The sequence below is a fragment of the Entelurus aequoreus genome, linkage group LG02 (genome assembly GCF_033978785.1).
Source record: "Entelurus aequoreus isolate RoL-2023_Sb linkage group LG02, RoL_Eaeq_v1.1, whole genome shotgun sequence".
Lineage (NCBI taxonomy): Eukaryota > Metazoa > Chordata > Actinopteri > Syngnathiformes > Syngnathidae > Entelurus > Entelurus aequoreus.
The window spans coordinates 63,656,274-63,678,921 of record NC_084732.1 but is presented as its reverse complement, the minus strand read 5'-3'; the positions used below and the strand labels follow the sequence as shown (position 1 = coordinate 63,678,921).

Here is a 22,648-nt window from a genome sequence, read left to right as displayed (position 1 = left end):
GGGTGTTACCATTTAGTGGTCAATTGTACGGAATATGTACTTCACTGTGCAACCTACTAATAAAAGTCCCAATCAATCAATCAATCAACATTGCATTTGTTCGTATCTCGATTCTAACAGGGAGAAAGATGTTTCATTCAGCGCATCGCTCTTAGCACCTGAGCGTGTTTATTTAACGGTAGAATTAACTGAACGCAGTGATCCGTCTTTTCAGTTATCCACAACCTTTGACTCGGTGAGGGGATAGCATGTCCGCCAGCTTTACAAACAGCCTAGCCTCTCTACTAGCAACTCGCCAGTAAGAAGTGCCGCAAAGTAACAAAAATTAGGAGTGGAAAAAAAAGAATTACAAAGCCAAATGTCCCTTTGTGGTATTATTTCAGCTTCAAATCGGATGGCAATATGAACCCATCAACACGAACGAACAGCCAAGAATGCCATGATCACTTGACGGCAATGAACAAAAAGACAACGTCCAACCTTGTTTTTTCCAACTGGGAAAGAAATTCACTTTATCTTCAATATTTATTTAAGTTAAATTTTTACTTACAGAAATGAGTCCATTTAATTTTTGTTTATTTAGGATAACGTTATTTACCTTCCAATTACAGTACAATGGTAAACAATTCTACAGTAATGAAAAATACAAGTTTTTATCTTTTTAAATGGTTACTTGCACTATTATTATATATTGACTTCATTACATTAAAAACATTGTATAGTTGTTAACAGTTATTTCTTCAGTTTAAGAACATGATGTCTGTCTGCATAAAGTCAAATATTTTTTCAAGTAAATTATTGCATATTGTTCTGTGTGGCACCTTTAAACAAGATTGACAATCTAAAAGTAACATGTCTTCCTTCATTCGTTATTTTCTCAGTTTTATGTACAAAGTATCAAAATCGCAATCACAATTTTAAAGAGAAAAATCGAAATTAGTTTTTTTCTCAAAATCGTGCAGCCCTTAACAAGAAAAAAAACAGTGTGCTCTACTGTTGTCAATCATTGGGTCACAAAACAAGGGAGCTTCTCAGTTGCAGAAAAGTAGGCCACTGAAGATTCCATTCAGTTGTACAAACTGGTGGACTTTTTTACTCAGCCGTAATTTAAGCCTTAAACAACCAGTATCATTTTCAGTATGATTTATTATTGCTTGGCATTTGATAAAACCACATCAACTTTAAGAACAGTACTGGTCAGTATAAATAATAATAATAATAATAAATCAGCAAACAATAGCACTCAAACTAGTTTCCACAAATTACCACAGAGCTGACAGAACCAGAAGGTCTACCCAATCAGCATTATTCTCAAATTAAAAACTTCACTCTTACAGACTTGCTGGAGACCCACTGATTACAATTTATTTTGCTGATTCGACTAAAGCAAAGTCACCACAAGTAAAAATCTGAAAGGCACCACCCAAAAATAAATAGATACAAAAAGATGACATGTATGAAAATAGTCTTCAGCATGACTTGATTGTTGTAAGAAACATGTAAAATTATGTGGTGGCATTGCTTGAATGGGACTGTGACCATGCAGCAATTTGGGGTCTGCTAATTTTGCTCTCGGTTTCCCCTCTGTCCTGACTAAGCATTCTTGAGCAAGATAGTAAACTTTCAATTACTCCTGATGATCAGTGTGTGAATCAGACAGCTACTAGACAGTCATTATCTTTGAATGTACAGCAATGAATGTTGGGAGAAAATTTGATGCAACATTGTAAAAATTATACTCAGTGTTTACGCTACCATGACATGGCAGTGAAAGAGGGGGCCATCAGAGCCTGTACCAAAATTAAAACCTAAGTCACTCACATTGAACAAAGAATAAAGTAAAAATGTATTTGAAGGATGAACAGAATAAAATCGGGTAAAAAAAAAGTTGGGAAATATTTCCTCGTAGTGTAAGCCGTGGATGCCTCAACGGCGGCCAGTGCAATGGCGCTATAGGAGGCATGGTTTCACCCAGATTGACAAGATACCTGTGGAAGTGGGGGTGTGGCAATCATGACTTTATCGTATAATTTGCTGCGATACATATATTTTATTTAAAAAGGCTACAAAAATGTATACATACATTAAAAAAAATCTGTGTTATTAACTAGTATATGTTTCATAATATAACATGTTACTCTATTTTTCAATTGTTGCCGTTTATTGTACAATGTACTTTGTTGAAAATCTTTCAGGTATCTACATACTAAAAAATGACTACCGGTAGCAACAAATCTAGAATCTTTTTCTGGACTTGTGTTAAGAGACTGCACTTCTGTGGCTCCATGTACACAATGAACAGCGAGCTGCGGGGAGCCTCTACTATCCTAAAACACTCATTGACATCACACTTGCTTTGCGCTGCTGCGAGCCTTCTCTCCTTAAAAGCCGCCATCATCCTCTTAACATTTGCACACTGCACATTATGTAGATTGCTATCTGTGGGTATATCAGGTATATTAAAGTACATCCACATTGCAGACATGTTGCCTCCGCTGCAGGCAATCCCATGTATCTTGCCTGCATCATCACAACATGTGGTTTCCATACACTAAAATAGTTTGTTTTTTTGTATTTTCACACCTAGTCGTAGTCAAATGTTTACATACACTTGTAAAGAACATAATGTCATGGCGGTCTTGAGTTTCCAATCATTTCTACAGCTCTTATTTTTTTGTGATAGTGTGATTGGATCACATACTTGTTTGTCACAAAAAACATTCATGAAGTTTGGTTCTTTTATGAATTTATTATGGGTCTACTGAAAATGTGACCAAATCTGCTGGGTCAAAAGTATACATACAGCAATGGTAATATTTAGTTACATGTCCCTTGGCAAGTTTCACTGCAATAAGGCGCTTTTGGTTTCCTGACATGGACTTGTTTCTTCAGCATTGTCCACACGTTTAAGTCAGAACTTTGGGAAGGCCATTCTAAAACCTTAATTCTAGCCTGATTTAACCATTCCTTTACCACTTTTGACGTGTGTTTAGGGTCATTGTCCTGTTGGAACACCCAACTGTGCCCAAGACCCAACCTCCGGGCTGATGATTGCAGGTTGTCCTGAAGAATTTGGAGGTAATCCTCCTTTTTCATTGTCCCATCTCTGTAAAGCACCAGTTCCTTTGGCATCAAAAGTGGTAAAGGAATGGCTAAATCAGGCTAGAATTAAGGTTTTAGAATGGCCTTCCCAAAGTCCTGACTTTAACGTGTGGACAATGCTAAAGAAACAAGTCCAGGTCAGAAAACCAAAAGCGCCTTATTGCAGTGAAACTTGCCAAGGGACATGTAACTAAATATTACCATTGCTGTATGTATACTTTTGACCCAGCAGATTTGGTCACATTTGCAGTAGACCCATAATAAATTCATAAAAGAACCAAACTTAATGAATGTTGTTGTGACAAACAAGTATGTGCTTCAATAACGATATCACAAAAAAATAAGAGCTGTAGAAATTATTGGAAACTCAAGACAGCCATGACATTATGTTCTTTACAAGTGTATGTAAACTTTTGACCACGACTGTATGTGTAAAGTCCAAGTATCCAGGCACTTTCTCTAATGCGACTATTGGTCATACGCAGTGTGCCTCCCGTACACTGGGGGGGTGCTTATTTCCTTCTAGCGCGGTTAATTTCTTTATTTTCCGGTTGACCTATATGACATCACACTAGGCATCTGTGGCTTTTAACAAGTTAAGAACCTTGCTATGTTGTGATGTCCTCTGTAATATTGACGCAGATTATAAATATTATGTCTAATGGCTGTGCTGATGTTAAGTAGCAAACAGCATGAAAAAATTATCTTGGATTGCGCTACAAAAATTACGCTACGCAAAGAGTTTTTCAAATGAATTTTTGGACTGAGAATCATGAAAACAAAACTTTTGAATGTCCAGAGTTCATTCACAAGGCAGTAAAGGCTCTGTGGATTGATGAAAAAAGTTGTAAATCCGAAGGAAAAGACCATTTGTACCCCGACTGGATACTGTTCCAGATTACCTTGGTTGCTATTTTTCTGGACTAACTTGCCAGTTGTGTGTAATACAAAGTTATTGTTAATCAGTTTGGAAATGCAGCGTAAAGAGGTTTGTGTACGCTTTATTATTCTCCCTGTAGATTGTAATTCATTCGGGAGTACGGATTAAGTCCGCATTTAACATTTTCTTAGTTACATTATTAAATAAATCTGTTTCTATTTTTCTACCATCAATGCATGTTATTTTCTTATAATTTGAGAAGCAAATAAACAGTCTTGTCCTCCATTACAATTGTTGCGTTTTTTATTGAATGGTATCTGCTTCCGGGTTATATCCCGTGCGTTGAGGCTGGCGCATGCGCAACACGAAGGGTCCCCGGCCGCAAAACCCCCTGGAGATATCTGGTTTCCAATCACATAAACCAGGTGTGTTAGTCCGAATTTTCAAAAACCGAACACGATCGGATTAAGGTATTTCTATTAGCTGCAGTATGGAGCCAGAACACTGCCAGTAAGATTCGGTATCGAAAAATAAATTGACATTATAGAAAAAGATTTGGCAACAAATAAATACAAACATTGAAAACATTTAATTTTTCGATGCCAATATTCATAATTTAATATACTTTTTTTGTTTGTGTCTTTAAAAGGTTTTTATGATCACTTCTCTTTTTTACAATTTTGTTTCTTTTTTTCCGTTACGCTTCTTTTTTTGCGGTATGAAAATATTGCTAGTGATTTAGCATGAGGGGCGGGCGCCTGTGGGCGAGGCTTATAACAAGTTTACCGGGAAGCAGTTTTTACTGGACTTGGACATGCAAGTAAAACACCATAGAAGAAGAAAAGGAGGACAGAGGGCGTCTAAATTAAGTTTAAAAAAGCTTCAAAATATAAAATAATGTAGCAAAAGTTGTTTTTTACATGTACCGGTATCTTGAGTAGACCTGTATATGTTGCTTTTGGCAGATTCATCTCCTGCTCAGTAAACATGTATAGGTTTATTACTCTTGACTACTTCGTAAAGCACTCCGGTCAACTTTGTTAGTTTCACAATTGGTTTTATATGCAGTATATTTCAGCACTAAGAGGTTATTAGGATATATTTCTGTTATTTATTAGTTGTTTAATTTATTACAATGTATAAATTCTCTTTACAAAGCAAATAAAATAACGTTACAGCAATTACTCATATTTATTTGTTATGATACAGTTTATAAAGGATGGCAGTCAACCATCAGCTTCGCTCACTTGATTATGACGTTCTGTAGTTGGATGTCCACTCAGAAACACGCTTGTGAAGGAAGTCCAGATCCCACAAAAACAGAGATATTCTTGGTATTTTTTGTTGAAATAAATACAGCAAAATCACAAAGTACTACTCAGATATTATTTTTAAAGATGTTTTATTGTAATTGTTAATACAAATGTATCCTCTAAAAGTCCAGCCTATAAATGATAAATGGCTTATACTTGTATAGCGTTTTTCTACCTTCAAGGTACTCAAAGCGCTTTGACACTATTTCCACATTCACCCATTCACACACACACACACACACTCACACGCTGATGGCGGGAGCTGCCATGCAAGGCGCTAACCAGCAGCCATCAGGAGCAAGGGTGAAGTGTCTTGCCCAAGGACACAACAGACGTGACTAGGATGGTAGAAGGTGGGGATTGAACCCCAGTAACCAGCAACCCTCCGATTGCTGGCACAGCCACTCTACCAACTTCGCCACACCGTCCCCTATTTGTTTTAATTAATTTTAAATAGTCCCTCAGCTGTACATTATAGTAGTTGATGTTTTAAAAACGTTGTAGGTTGTACTTATAAATGTATATGTAAATGTTATGTGGAATATAATTTAGGATATCTGAATGTATCCCCCTATGTTGTATTGTTTGCAAATAAGGCAGGAAATTAATCACAATAGCTTTAGTTTCAGCACACTGTTTACATAATCCAAAATAATACTTGACAATACAATACAATAAAACACACAATAAGACATGAGTCCACCTATTTCGGTGTAAACACAGAAAGAAAAACACAGATCAGATGTAAGATTTTACTTCCAAACACTGAAAAAAAAGTTCCATGCATGAAGTTGACTCCACAGCCTGGATATGATTAGCTCCCTCCCGGGGGAACAAGTGGAGGAACCGCCGCAGGTCGCTCAACATTACAATAGTCGAAATCTCTTCTTTTAACACAGATGGGTTACTTATGACACACCAAGCTTTACATGGCTGGTGTTAAATGTTTTAAATTAATAAATACAGCTACGCTTACATTTTAAAGTCGCTCTTTTCTCTTCGTGTGGAAATGTATTAAAGTATTGTTCCATAAGATGTTTCGCCAAATATCACGGCTATATCGAGACAAACATGGATAATTCAAAAATAAATAATCAATGTCTGGACCGCTTATACTACGTTTTTAAAGTATGGCTAGGTTAACACAAATATATCATATAACTTTTACACTTGATTTAGACGCCATCGGTCCTCCTCTCTTCTTCTACAGTGTTTTTACAGTCCGGTAAAACTGCTTCTGGGTAGACTTGTTATAAGCCCCGCCCACATGCTAAAACACTGCCATTATTTTGATACCGTAAAAAAAAAGAAGCGAAAGCGAAAAAAAGAAAAAATTGTAAAAAAAAGAGAAGCGATCAAAAAAACTCTTTGAACCACACAAAAACAATAAATGTGTACCAAATATGAATATTGGCATTGAAAACATCCACCAAAAATATTGTATTTGTTCAATGTTTGTATTTATTTGTTGCCAAAACTTGTTTCGGTGCCAATACAACTTTTTGTACAATGTCAAAAAAATTTTGGGGTACCAAATCTTACTGGCAGTGTTCTGGCTCCATACTGCATGAGGCTCATTTATAGTCAAACTATTCGAGAAATCTGACTAATTTAGTGCTTGGACACGTACTTAGTGCTGTTCCAACTTCCAGTAATCAAAGTATTTTTTCTGTGGCAACATTTTTGTGCATCACTGGTCAATTGCTGGCTTGCATATGACGTCACGTCTGTTTTTCTTCTTTGCGGCATACTTCACATGATGGTCAACCAGCTTGAGCAAGTGAGAGTGAGTGTAGAGTTTAAAAAGAAAATGCTGTTTTGTTCTTGGCTGTTCCAAACATTAAAATAGAAAAGACAGGAAAGAGCTTTCATAAAATCCCGAAAGAAGTGGTTCATAAAAGGTAATAAATAGAGATGTCCGATAACAGCTTTTTTGCCGATATCCGATATTCCGATATTGTCCAACTCTTAAATACCGATTCCGGTATCAACCGATACCGATATATACAGTCGTGGAATTAACACATTATTATGCCTAATTTTGTTGTGATGCCCCGCTGGATGCATTAAACAATGTAACTTTACCATGAATTGATTAACGTTAATCAATTAAACAAGTTGAAAAACTTATTTGGGTGTTACCATTTAGTGGTCAATTGTACGGAATATGTACTGTACTGTGCAATCTACTAATACAAGTTTCAATCAATCAATCAAAAACAAGGTTTTCCAAAATAAGAGAACAACTTCAACTCCAGTTATGGAAAAAAGTGCCAACATGGCACTGCCATATTTATTATTGAAGTCACAAAGTGCATTATTTTTTTTAACATGCCTCAAAACAGCAGCTTGGAATTTGGGACATGCTCTCCCTGAGATAATCCTAATACCCACTACAACTATGGGAAATACTATACTTTGACTTTCACAAAGTGCATTTTTTTTTTTTTTTTTTTAAACATGCCTCAAAATAACAGCTACAAAAACAATGAAGGCACACAGCTTCTGTCCAGAGTATACTAGAGCATACCGTATTTTCCGCACAATAAGGCGCACCTGAAAACCTCCAATTTTGTCAAAAGCTGACAGTGCGCCTTATAATCCGGTGCGCATTATATATGGACAAATATTGAGCCACAACAAATTTCATTTTCATAAAGTTTAGGTCTCGCAACTACGGTAAACAGCCGCCATCTTTTTTCTCCCGTAGAACAAGAAGTTCTTCTTCTACGGTAAGGCCGCCCCCGTAGAAGAAGAAGCGTGCGGTGCATGCTGGGATATATGACGTTTCATTTCCATTTGTGTGTTTATGTAAAGACCCCAAAATGGCTCCTATTAAGTGTGTTGTCTGTCTAATTATAAATAATGCAGACGAAGCGTGTTGGCTGAGTTCTCAACGTTTACTCACAGCGTGCTCATAACCTCCTTCTAACTGCCGGCATAGGGAGTCTTGGCGACAAACCACAACGCTTCTCAGGGCTACCGCGCAAGCTCGTCACTCCCGTTGCATGCTGGGTAGTGTAGTTGTTATATTCCCTAGCCTAGCCAGTGTTTCCCATAAACTGCCAAGATACCTGTGGCGGTAGGGGCGTGGCTATGGGCGTGGTCACATGACATCGAGTAATTTGCATAATTTACTACAATGATATGATTTTCTCTAAAAAGGCTCAAAAAATGTATACTTACTAATTAATAATAACAGTTTTGTTTTAAACGTCCATCCATCCATCCATCCATCTATTTTACAATATAATTACAACACTTTATGTACATATTTATATACAGATTTGAACAATAAGTTATTCACTGAAATATATTTATTAATTGTGGTTCTTACAAAAAATATATCTTATAAAACATAAAAGCTTAAATGTCTCTTAAAGCTCTGCCCCTTTAATTAGTGCATATTAAATAATTTAACTTTAGTCTACTACTACAACCATATTATTTACCAGCAACATGAAGTGAAACAGAGGCAGAGGTGTCCTGCCACAGTCAGTAACAAATAAACAGAAAACAGTAGTGGTCAAATACAAATAAGGCAACAAGAGAAGTATCCTACAATTCTCTTTTGTAAAGTAAATCTGAACAGCCTATATGGGCATCTACATCAACTATATGATTTGCCTGAGAAGCTGGACAGGACACAAAAATAAATAAATAAATAAAAAATCTAAAATAAAATTAAACAATGAAAATTAAAAAAATTTAAAAAATCTATTTGTGGCGGACGTAATTCTTTCGTGGCGGGCCGCCACAAATAAATGAATGTGTGGGAAACACTGCTTACATACATATCATTTGTGCACCTTAATTTAAATACGTTATTGTAAAATTGTTATTGTGACTTTAGAATTTTGTTTACATTGTTAAGTGTTTTCCATGCTTGTGTTGACATTTCCTTTTCTTTTTACCATGATAGCTGAGGAGATTATATACAGAGGAAGGTTACATTTGAAATAAAAATTTTAACATTAAATATATTTTTCTCCTGGTCCATATTTTCGAAAGGTCATTAAAAATATAATAATAATTATCGATATCTACCAATATAATGATAGCTACTACAGTGCATCCTCGATTTACGAACCCCTCCATTTGCGAACTTTTAGATTTACGAGCTTTTGGATCACCCCAAGCCTGTCTCCGTGTATGGACTATGTCACTGTGTACAAACGCTTCATTCAGTCATTCATTTTCACACCTGCAGACAAAAACGCAGGGTGTATTATTGTAGCAGAGGCGGAGTCTTTCACTCACTTTCTGCACAAGACACACTCACATCTCAGAGCTTTTAGTAGGTGTGTTTTTTCCCTTTTGAGTAGTTTTGTCCATTTTGCCAAGCCAAAATAAGCCTCAAAAATGGTAAATGGGTTATACTTGTATAGCGCTTTTCTAACTTCAAGGTACCCAAAGCGTTTTGACACTATTTCCACATTCACCCATTCACACACATATTCACACACTGATGGCGGGAGCTGCCATGCAAGGCCCTAACCACGACCCATCAGGAGCAAGGGAGAATGTCTTGCTCAAGGACACAACGGACGTGACTAGGTTGGTAGAAGCTGGGAATCAAACCAGGAACCCTCAGGTTGCTGGCACGGCCACTCTCCCAACCCCGCCACGCCGTCCCAAAAGCCAATAGACCAGCGTGGAAAAAAGAGGGAATCCCTGTGGGAAGAAAAAAAAAAAGAAGACTATTTGCAAGGAGTACATTAATGGCACTCGCAAGTATGACGGATTGACGAAGCAGGCTCCGTGACCGTGCCACAACAAGTTTTGAATTGTGTAGACATCAGACTTCTCTGGAAAAAGATGCCAGCGCAGACTATTGAACAGCGAGGAAAATATATATGGCATGACAGGTACCGCCCCTAAGCAACAGAAAAGCACACACAAACTAACAGAAGAAGGGTGGTAGGAGGGTCCCTCCAGCCCGTCTTTCTCTCTCCCTCTGCCGGTCTGCTCTTTTCATTCAGCTCCTTGTCGATGTGGGTGGATTTTACTTTTTTAAATGTTAGTTATTGTAGCAATAAGGTTGATAAAGTTGAGGATTTCTGATTGTTTGGGAGGGCACCATATTGGCTTCTGTGTGTGTGCGCGTGTTGCCAGAGCAGCACATATAGGACAGTTCAGTTTGTTATTAAATAAAAAGTTGATTCATCAACCTTTATTATGTTTGTTTGATATACAATACTGAATAGCACTTAATATAGTGTTCAAAATGTACAAATCTTTATTAAAATCTGGACTTTTGTCGAGGCTCGAACCTATTATTGATGTTCACATTTTTTTTTAATGAAGAACTCTGCTTCACTATACCAAATAAGTTAAAAATTTGAGGTTCCACTGTACTCCTTTTATTGTCTGGTTTTATTACCGTTTACATTAGCACTTGAGCCATTATAGAAACAAGTTTCAGTACCAATCCCTAAGTATATGTAATTGTATAATAACTGACATGGAATAATTTTGGGTACAAGCTGCTCGCTTATGCATATTAAATGATAACGTCATATTCAATCACATCCCTGGCACCACAAATAGATTATAGTTCTGTGAGAAAAATTGCAAAAATGTACAATTTTCAACAATTTAAAATTATCCCTTAATGCTAGGGCTGAGCGTTATAGGAAATTAATGGATTAAGTAATCATGATAATTATGACAACTTGTCTCTTGCCTAACACGCAAGACTATTTAGACTGAGTGACAAACACCCCAATGACTGCAGACATTTAAAGGTAGGAATCAAACAGTGAGTCTTTAAATACCAATCATCAGTGGCGTTAAAACTTAGCTTCACAAGCCTTTAATTCAGGGGCCTGCAACCTGCGGCTCCTTGAGCCACATGCGACTCTTTCATGCCTCCGCTCAGGCTCCCTTTGACTTGCATTTGAAACAAAATGTCAATAAAAATGACTATTTCCTTTTAAAACATTTTATTTTATTTGGTTATTTTATTTTAATGTAACAATTGTTATTTTGAAGAGTTCGGTGATCTTGTAGTATAAAAATAAGACGTGTTTTAGTATTTTGTCGATCAAAGTTGTATATCACATTACATATGCGTCATCTTTTGCTGCCAAGCAATTGTGTTGTTTTTAGCCGTCAACCCTCTGTAAGCTAGCAAAAGACGAATCAAAAAAGAGAAACATTTCTGAAGAAAATAGAACATTTAATGCTTCATGGAAATATTAATTTCATGCCACTGTGGACGAGGCTGGTTCACCTGTGTGCACCTGTGAGAAAATAGCAACTAACAAAAAATCTAATGTTGAAAGACATTTCCAGAACAAACACACAGCATTTGCGGGAAAAATACCCAGCTGTAGATGACCGAAAAAGAGCGGTTTTGGAATGGCTGCAGAAAGCTGATCAGAGCAAAAATACTTGGTGAGTCATTTTCTGTCTAGTGTTTGATTTCTTGAATGCGATAGCATAAGTGTAATGAAACTATACGTGGTGTTATTGTAATTTTAGGGACCAAACAGAGTTTGCGGCTCTTCAAGGGTTTTATTTGGTGGTTAATGGGCTAAAATGGCTCTATGTATGCTGAAGGTTGCCAACCCCTGCTTTAGCTAATTGATTACATACAATATGTCATGGAGTATTGATATTGGTCTACGTAATTTTGTTCACCAGAATAAAAAGCCTTTCAGATGTGAAACAAAATTTGGATGTATTCTTTTCAAGAACACCATAAATAATTGTTCAGAATCATGTAAAATTAACATGATCATGAGAGTGCCGGTTTCATTTCAGTGTATATCGCTCAATGTAGTTTATTTAAATAAGTCTGCTTCACTCTAGCTGTATCACAGAAAGAAAAAGGCCATATAATGTTATGTCACCCAAATGAATGCCTCTGGAAATACTGTGAACTGGCAGATGTGTAGTGCAGATGTTGCCAGTGGTGAAACATCTCATCGCATTTCCTTCAGGTTTTCGAGAGACGGGTAGGTTGCCAAGGTTTTGTTTCCATGGCCACACTGCAGTGTGGCAACAAAACCAACCCATATTATACATCAATTACCATCTGACAAAACTAAATGCGGATATTGTCAGGAAAGCACAGGAGTTGGGGAAGCAGGGGGAAATTTAAGCACTTGGAAGACCAACTGTAAAATCTACATCACATAAATCAAGGACTGGAAGAAGCTGAAGTACTTGTTTTCAAAGACATCAAAGAACTAAACAATTACGAATAATGACATCATCATGGCTGAAAGGGAAAAAGACATCTTAAAAAGACATGAAGACCTGAAGTCAACAATAGCACTACAATAACAGATTATGCCAAATTCTACAATCAATCAATCAACGTTTACTTATATAGCCCTAAATCACAAGTGTCTCAAAGGGCTGCACAAGACACAACGACATCCTCGGCTCAGATCCCACATCAGGGCAAGAAAAAATTAAAACCCAATGGGATTACAATGAGAAACTTTGGAGGGGACCGCAGATGTGGGGACCCCCCCCTGGGAGATCGGTGCAATGGACGTCTAGTGGATCTAGCATAATAGTGTGAGAGTCCAGTCCATAGTGGTTCTAGCATAATAGTGTTTTCCCCAACACTTTCCTTTTCATTCATAGGTGAACTAAATTTAGACATAAAAATAGGAACAAGCGGTAGAAAATGGATGGTTGGATGGAAGATGGTGTGAATGAATTGTCAGTAATTGATTTGTTGAATTGTGTGAATATAAAACCAAGTGATGTTGTTTAACTCGTCTGAAACTAATCAATCATAACCACCCTTAATGAGAACCTGGGATGCAATACTATTACAAACCCAGTGTGAGAAGCACAACACTAAGCACAACAACATGATTAAACAATTTTCATTTATCCGACAAACAAACAAACAACACCAATAAGGGAAATGCTCCAAAGATGCTAAACAGAAGTAAGCCAGGCTGGTAAGACAAATTAGTAAGGTGTCACTCAGGTCTGATGCCAATGGTAGTATAATATTTGGCTTTAAAGTTAAAGTTAAAGTACCACTGATAGTCACACACACACTAGGTGTGGTGAAATTACTATCTGCGTTTGACCCATCCCCTTGTTCCACTCCCTGGTAGGTGAGGGGAGCAGTGAGCAGCAGTGATCAGCAGCGGTGGCTGCGCTCGGGAATCATTTTGGGGATTTAACCCCGAATTCCAACCCTTGATGCTGAGTGCCAAGCAGGGAGGCAACGGGTCCCATTTTTATAGTCTTTGGTATGACTCGGCCAGGGTTTGTGTCTCTATGCAGACAGACTCAAAGCTTTTGTCTACATCATGCTCTGAAGCAGCGCTAGGTAACTTTTCCACCTTCATTAAATATTTCCATAACTTTTGGAATGATACATCGACTGACAGCTTGTTGAATGAAACCTTCACCATGGTTTGAGAGGGTTTGTATCGCTTTCACTTAGGGTTGGGTATCGAGTATCGATTGGAACCGGGACTAACTTTCCGATTCTCCCGGAATCGTTCAAAAGTTTAAATTTCGATTCCTAGTTTCGATACCCAGTCCGCCGACCGGAAAAAAAGAATAAGTCCGCCGACCGGAAGAAGGAGCCGCTGAACACCAACGAAGAAGCGCCCACCACCGGAAGTGTTAGCATAGCTGAGCCTATGTAGCCGAGCGAGTCAGTCAAGCATGGATAGCGGGCATCGGCGGTCGAAAGTGTGGCTTTATTTTACTAAAAAAAATGAAATATCGGCGAAATGTAACACGTGCGACAGGACTGTTTCGTGCTTAGGAGAGTGCACGTCGAACATGATGAAGCACCTCCGATTTCATGGAGTACAAATAAATGCGTGTCCCGTCTTCGACGCGCTGCGCCGACCGTCCTCCTCTGCCTCTTCCTCCGACGCCCAGCCTGGCACCTCGGTGACTGCACTGCAGTCCGAATCCGGTAAGTAAAACAATATATATGCAATAAATAATGTGTTTTGCGCCAACGTTGAGGCAGCTAACAAATTAGCCCGCATATTTTTTCATAGACAATTTACAACCTGCTAGCCAGGCTCCGCGATGTGCTCAGCGTACTCCGTTCACCGTAGCGGCAATGGGGAAGATGTCGGTGCCACAGACGGAAGAGTGCCACAATAAGGTCACTGCACACATAGTCAAAAGACTGCATCCCTTTTCAGAGGTGGAATCTCCAACATTTAGGTTAGTTAAGCAATAACGTTAGAGCTAAGCTAATTGATACTGGGCTAAACAGTAACAGCAACATTACATGTTGGTTTATGTTTGCAGGGATATGGTGAAAACTCTCAACCCAAAATACATACCACCTTCCAGGGACTACCTGTCAAACACAATGATCCCGGCATGGTACAAGAAGAATCGGAATCGAGAATTGTCAGGAATCGGAATCGAAACAAAGAATCGGAATCGTTCGAATTCAAACGATACCCAACCCTACTTTCACTGGAACGTCGAGACATTGAAAAGGGTGGCAGGAACCCTGCCACACTAAAAACTACAAATGTGCTGACTTGCTTTACGGCATACATCACTCCCCACTTCCCCATTCGTTAAAAATACAGAAGTCAATGTGAACGCCTGCGTGCAGCCAGAAAAAAAAAAAAGAAGAAGAACGCCTATGTGCAATTACTGCTATCATGGCCGAAGCTCCAAAACAACAAAAGAAACAAAAAGTTTTGTCTGAGAAGACAAAAAAAAAGAGCTTATGCGGATAAAAGGACAGTCAGGATCAACGTTGCCCCGGCTTTCACTCGCTGGCGTGAGCTTAAAGACAAGGAATTTCAGACCGATGCTGCCTTGGCTGTGTTCCTGCTGGACTCGTAAGTGACTTTCGATGCTCAAATCAAGATGATAATGCTAATGTTATCGTAAATTTGTGTGGTAGCAAAAAATAGCCACCAGTGTGATAGTTTTCCTACTACTTCCTTCGAAAAAGCTCCCCCACCGGACTTCCTTTGCTTTGGACCTGCATCCTCCCCGATACATTCTTGGTAGTACTGTTATGTTTGTATTACAATCCAAGATAATTTCTTTATAGTGTCTGCTATTTAACATCAGCATATAGTGTTGTACGGTGCGACAAATTCACTCGCGAAGTGCCTAAAAATAGACAATGCGACTTTAAAAAAAAAACTGCGAAAAGGGATTTCAAACCTATTATCGCATTTTGCTCCTAAAATAAATCCATCCAAATTTGATAAAACTAGAGTAACATTTTCGGCCATCTTTATAACATGTTTGAAATCCATTTCAACTATACCCAAATGATTGATCACTCGCACTGAGGACTGTGTGTACCCCCCCCCCATTTCAAATTTTGTTCTTCTGTGATTTTGTTAGCTGAAGAGTTGAGCATAGCTAAATATTTTTTTTAAAGAAGATTGGAGATTATATTTGACTTTTCTTATATTATTTTCAAGGCTTTTTCTTTTTTATTATCTCAAAACACTTCCACTTCCAAAGACATGCACCTGGGGATAAGTTGATTGGCAACACTAAATTGGCCCTAGTGTGTGGATGTGAGTGTGAATGTTGTCTGTCTATCTGTGTTGGCCCTGCGATGAGGTGGCGACTTGTCCAGGGTGTACCCCGCCTTCTGCCCGATTGTAGCTGAGATAGGCTCCAGCGCCCCCCGCAACCCCAAAAGGGAATAAGCGGTAGAAAATGGATGGATGGCACTTCTTAAATTGGGATCCTATTACGGGATCAAAAGTTATTACTTGTTGGTACTTGTTTTTGTGTGTTTGGGATCCCCATCAGTCCCGAGAATTGAAAAACAAGGCATGGTGGAGATATTTAGTTACGTCAGCGGATATTTCCATCTATGGGTTAGTTTATGGGCCAAACTTTATCGGAATATGAGTTTTGATCCATATCGCCCAGCCCTACAATCCTGTTAGGGACTGTGCTGTAGCACAGTTTAGGGATGTTCTCTGTGTTTAATTGAGCGTTACAGTAGGCCTTATGATGTATTAGGGCACATGTGTACCTTGTTTGAGTGTTAATAATGAAATTGTGATATTTAAGACATTTCATATTCAATCAATCAATCAATCAATGTTTATTTATATAGCCCTAAATCACAAGTGTCTCAAAGGGCTGCACAAGCCACAAGGACATCCTCGGTACAGAGCCCACATATTGCTACAAAAAAAATCTGTGCTACTAATTCCATTACCTGTCCTACTAGTAAAAAAGCTAAGAGTACAGCCGTGGCATAGCCATTAGAGACGTAATATTTGTGCCATTACGCGGACATCATGTCAGTATGAGACTATATGCGCTAGTCATCATGAGAAATGTGGCCTTCTACCACTTTGGTCCACTGGCGCCGCCAAAATCAACCAAAACTGAATCTTCTTAAGTGAGGCTTTAAACTGAAGAAATAATCTATAAAAACTATACCGTAATTATAATGTAATGTATTTATAATAATATACAGTAATACAAGTAACCATTTAAAAAGGATATCAACTTTTATTTCTCATTACTGTAAAATTGTTTACCATTACACAGTTATTTTAAGGTAATTTACTTTGTTGTCACAAATAGGTAATAAATAAACAAAACATAAAATGGACTCATTTTTGTAAGTAAATCTTTAACTTAAATAAATATTGAGTATCTTAAAGTGCATTTCTTTCCCAGCTGGAAAAACTAAGTCGAGCGTTGTCTTTTTCTTTATTGCCATCAATAGCGGGGTGGAGCCAAGCGTCTTTTCCTATTGTTATCGCCATTTTCGGGTCTAAATTGGCTGTCAAAGTGTACCAACGTGTTGGATTACACCTTCACCCTTCTACTATCCAGGTGAGAGGCATGATTTATAAACTACAATAACGTTTGACAAGCAAGTAAACAAGGAAGCAGCTGATCAGTCGATCATGTCAACATTGGAATACAAGCTCATGATCACTGCGCAGCTATAAATAGTTTGTCTGAGTGAGTGCTTACAATAACAATATCACTAATACTTGGTTAATTTTAAGTCACGAAATGTAAATTAAGTTAAAGGCCTAGTGAAATGATTTTTTTTTATTTAAACGGGAATAGCAGATCCATTCTATGTGTCATACTTGATCATTTCGTGATATTGCCATATTTTTGCTGAAAGGATTTAGTAGAGAAAATCGACGATAAAGTTCGCAACTTTTGCTCGCTGATAAAAAAAAGCCTTGCCTGTACCGGAAGTAGCGTGACGTCACAGGAGCTAGGATTCCTCACAATTCCCCGTTGTTTACAATGGAGCGAGAGAGATTTGGACCGAGAAAGTGATGATTACCTCATTAATTTGAGCGAGGATGAAAGATTCGTAGATGAGGAACGTTACAGTGAATGACTTGAGAGGCAGCGATGGACGTATCTTTTTTCGCTCTGACCGTAACTTAGGTACAAGCTGGCTCATTGGATTCCACACTTTCCTTTTTCTATTGTAGATCACAGATTTGTATTTTAAACCACCTCGGATACTATATCCTCTTGAAAATGAGAGTCGAGAACGCGAAATGGACATTCAGTGCCTTTTATCTCCACGACAATACATCGGCGAAATGCTTTAGCTACGAGCTAACGTGATAGCATCTTGCTTTAACTGCATATAGAAACAAAAGAAATAAACCCCTGACTGGAAGGATAGATAGAAAATCAACAATACTATTAAACCGTGGACATGTAAATACACGGTTAATGCTTTCCAGGCTGGCGAAGGTTAACAATGCTGTGCTAACGACGCCATTGAAGCTAACTTAGCAACCGGACTGCACAGAGCTATGCTAAAAACATTAGCTCTCCACCTACGCCAGCCAGCCCTCATTTGCTCATCAACACCCGTGCTCACCTGCGTTCCAGCGATCGGCAGAAGGACGAAGGACTTCACCCGATGCGTTTGGTGGCCCGGAGACGTAGGAAGTCAAAGTGAGGTCGGCGGCTAGTGCGGCTAGCGCGGCTAGCGCTCCAACAAAGTCCTCCTGGTTGTGTTGCTGTAGTCCGCTGCTAATACACCGATCCCACCTACAACTGTCTTCTTTGCAGCCTTCATTGTTCATTTAAAAAATTGCAAAAGATGTCCAGAATACTGTGGAATTATGAAATGAAAACAGAGCTTTTTGTATAGGATTCTACGGGGTACCATAACTTCCGTTACTCGGACTTCGTCACGCGCATACGTCATCATACCGCGATGTTTCAGCCGGATATTTCCCGGGAAGTTTTAAATGTCACTTTATAAGTTAACCTGGCCGTATTGGCATGTGTTGCAATGTTAAGATTTCATCATTGATATATAAACTATCAGACTGTGTGGTCGGTAGTAGTGGCTTTCAGTAGGCCTTTAAAGTACCAATGATTGTCACACACACACCAGGTGTGGCAAAGTTATTCTCTGCATTTGACCCATCACCCTAGATCACCCCCTGGGAGGTGAGGGTAGCAGTGGGCAGCAGCGGTGGCCGCACCCAGGAATCATTTTTGGTGATTTAACCCCCAATTCCAACCCTTGATGCTGAGTGCCAAGCAGGTGGAGTATTGTTGGCGCATTTTGATGTTCTTTATTGGGTTTTATAGACGGAATAGAGGACCTCCCATTGGTTCGACCGCAAATACGAGTTAGAATGATAGTGAACGATAGGCAAAATTACGAAAAAAGTGCAGTTCCCCTTCAAATAAACGCACTTTGGTGCTGAGAGCGATGCAAAGAGTGAGACGTCTTTCTGCCCGTTTGAAGCGAGAGACGAACAAATGCGAGGCTCAACAATTCTGATTGGGGAACAAGTCTTTCACTCAAATGCTGGTGACGGCGGAGAAAAAAAAAATCTGCCTCTTGCATTTACGTAATGGCACTAATTAAAACCTTAATGTCGATTAATCGTGCAGCCCCATTGCTAAGAATATTGTGGTAATAACAATATATGAAGCCACAGCATTAGGTACATGTGAAAAAATGTATGAGATCCAATAGAAAACGGACAGTAACTTTACAAGAACAATAGTTTTGATTAGTTTTGAGTCTGAGAAGTTGGCTGGCCTACCTGGATTGTTGGCATCTGCTTCTAGAACCTGCAGTTCCGTGCAGTCCGCAAGGGAATGTTCCAGACAGAGCTGCAGAAAACGAGCCTGGGTCCGGCTCACCCTCTTCAGCAAAGACAGCAGTGCCACCGTTTGCTCGCACTCATTCCACCCTTTGAACCAGCTGGCAAGCACGCCCACCTGATCGCGAAACATCATGGTCTGGAAGCGAGGATGCTGACTGGGGGGTCCAAGGCACAGAGAAACCTCGCCTTAACTGTCCACCAATGTTCTTTTTACCGCTGATGAAGGGATTTCTGAATGTTGGGTGGGTTCAGCTGAAGCTGCAGGAGGACATTCTTTGCTTCGGCGACAGCAAGACAGCCGTCTCGTTGGTGCCAAAAAGAGTTGACCCACAAAGTAATCCTTCAAATTTGGTCGTCCTGTGATGCTCCTTGACTGTTATGAGCTGCCCTCAGGAAATTACTCACCCAGAGTGGAATTGATATTTGATGAGTCAGCTTCCCACCTTGCAAGACATCGTATCAGCTTCTGCATCACAGGCAAGTTCTTAAGGGAACCCCTTTGGGGCCTGCAGAAAGGTATTTCATTTTAGAGGAATGGAATTGGGGGGGAAAAAACACACACACAGTCGTATAATCTGGACTGTCCCTGTTGCTTCAGCTTTGCAAACTTTGCAACTGAGAAGCGCCTGTAAGGCAGCATTTATAGGTCGCCTCCTTGCCGCCAGTGAGTTTAAGCTCATGGTATTCATTCCCGAGACCAAAATAAATTATTTTCACTCATGGTATCCACCCATTCCTAAAAATACAGCGGTCTGTCGGCTACTCCCGGCGCTGCATCCCGGAATGACCTACAGGAAGGGTGCCAGGTTAGCGGGCGACAAATGCAGACAGGAGTGTGTGTGAGTGTGTGTGTGGGTGTGTGTGTGTTTGTAGGACCTGGAGCAACTTCCGTTGTGTTATTTTAATGATGGGCTTGACTTTTATAAACATGCACTGTGTGACGGCAAAAGTTTTCAAGAGGAGACAGAGGGAGGTATCTAAAGGCTAAGTGTTAGCCGCCTTCTAAAACTGTCACTTTGCTTCATCAGCACACAAGGGGTGACCTGTGGTTGCGTGTGTGCGTGTGCGTGTGCGTGTAGGTGAGGAAAACAACCAAAAAAAACTATATTCCTATGAATTCCCCGCCTAAAAAAATAGAGGTTTTAAGTATGTTTGTTAGCTTACGCAATTATATCCAATAATCGATCAACTTGAATACATAACATCAGACTGCGTCAACAGGTAGCAAAATACCCAACTACAACTGAAGGTTTAATAAACCCGCTGGTGATAATGGCGGTAAATAAGAAATGGAGAATGGGTTAAGGAACGAAAATAGACATTGGGAAAAATCCGGTCTGGAAATAAGAGGATACATAAAGGGGAGAGAAAGTGGTACGAATTACCTTGTAGCGCAGTTTGCATCGTTGGCTTTGTCTCAGGAAGGCCGACAGGCGGTGTCGTTTTTTTAGGGGGAGCGGTGCCCCTTCACTCCAGGTCGGTGGGATTTGCCATCTTGACTAACTTTTCCTCCGTCTCTCCCTCCTGCTCAGCTCCAAAAAGTGTTGTAGTCGCTTCAACACAACACGTCGCGTAACGCTCACTTCTGCTTTTCAAAATAAGAGCCGGGCTACGTAAGTGATCGATGTTGTGTACCTCTTATGGGTTATTTAGCACGTTTGTGCACTTGTAGGTGTTTCAAAACAAAGTGAATCACCAAGTTTTTTAAAACACTACAAAATATCAATGTAGTGTTGATGTCCAGCGCCAGCACTTATCTCAGGTAATTTTTTTGTGAAGGTACGGACAATCATGTTCTGGTTGTAGTTCATGCAGCTTGACGCTGACGCCCCTCCACAGCCAGTTTCCACATGCTATTCATTAATAGTAGAGAATGACGTCAGGGGCTTGGCAGCGAGAGGGAACATCAAAATAGAGAGAGTGAGAAAGAGAGACCCTGCGACAGAGGCGGCCAACCACCAAACGAAAAAAGTGAAATAAAAACTAATGTTTCCACAGCAAACGAGGGACACTGTTTTTCAACAGACGTGCTGTACATGCATTTATAATGCAGGTGTACACTCACTGCGTGAGGAAGTCTTTGACTCCCTGTTAAAGTTTCAAATTATCTCACAAACAGTCCGGAATGTTTGTACAAATGCAGGGAAAACAGTTGTAAAATAATTAGAATTTGACTGAAGGAAATAAATAAGCCAAGGCTGACTTACAGGGCTAAAAAAAGAGCTCTGCATTGATTTGAGTTTTCGGATGATTTTGGCCTTTTTATCTAAACCAAACAGTGGCGGGCTGTGCTTTTCCCACCTAGGCCTTCAGTGATGTCCGACTTCAATGATTACCTCTCAAAATACCATCATCAATGTCACCACATGACCATTGCTGGAGAAATACTATACAGAAACACGTACATTTACGCACTACTGGGCATTGTACAAAACAGGTTCTTTTTTGGCGCATTTAAAAATCAATGTACCCGCATCAGCAATTAAAACATATCTTATGTGGTACTGTCAAAATAAAAATTGCAAAAAACATTTTAAACGTGAAAAAATAAAGAAAAATTATATATCTGAACTCACATTTCATCGCCGGAACAGCTGAGCTAGATTCCGGGGTTGGCCGACATCATCTCACAACATGTAGTTTCTCTTTAAATATCCTTCTTAAAAATGGCCTTGTTAATATTTGTGTTGTCTTGTCTAATCATAAAAGATGCAGACAAGGCGTGTTGGCTGAGTTCTTAAAGTTTACTCCACAGCGTGCTCTTTAAAAACTTCCCACTGCATGTCTACATTCAACAGACTAAACGGGCTACTGGGCATGCGCTTCACTACTGTGGCATGCTGGGTAATGGAGTTTTTATGTTACCTAGCTCATAACATCACTATACAGTATATCTGCCTTAGGCCATCTAGATAGAAGGCCTTACTGACAACAACTCAGGATCTGATTGGCTATCCCAACTGTCCGTCAAATGTTTGTGTCCGTTCACTTACAGTGCTGCATTATTGATTCTGAAGGCTTCGGGCAGATTTGGTACAGAATGGCAACATAAGCTAGCTGAATTCTGATTGGATAAAAACTCTATAACCTAAAAACAACAGCGCTGGAAGGAGCATAATATGACATAAAGAGAATATGAATACTTTTAGATATTTAGGGAAAGTAAATAAAAAAATACTTTTGTATTTAGTTATGCTCATGATTTCTGGTTATGTTAGGCCAGCAGAGAAGGCCTTGCTGGCCCTGACGGCACACAATTGAAACCAAAGATATAATGA

At 39.3% G+C, this 22,648-nt stretch overlaps 1 protein-coding gene across 2 annotated transcripts in view; it reads right to left on the bottom strand.

The window, feature by feature from the left end:
- samd4a (sterile alpha motif domain containing 4A) overlaps positions 1 to 20,891 on the bottom strand; it is a 169,804-nt gene extending 148,913 nt beyond the window's left edge. For both annotated transcript variants that reach the window (XM_062030506.1, XM_062030507.1), the window contains exons 1-2: positions 20,756 to 20,891; positions 19,308 to 19,876 (exon numbers count right to left, since the gene is read on the bottom strand). In XM_062030506.1, coding sequence (XP_061886490.1) covers positions 19,308 to 19,503 — 196 coding nt within the window. In that variant the 5' untranslated portion in view covers positions 19,504 to 19,876; positions 20,756 to 20,891. The remainder of the gene's footprint in view (positions 1 to 19,307; positions 19,877 to 20,755) is intronic.
- Positions 20,892 to 22,648: the final 1,757 nt, after the last annotated feature.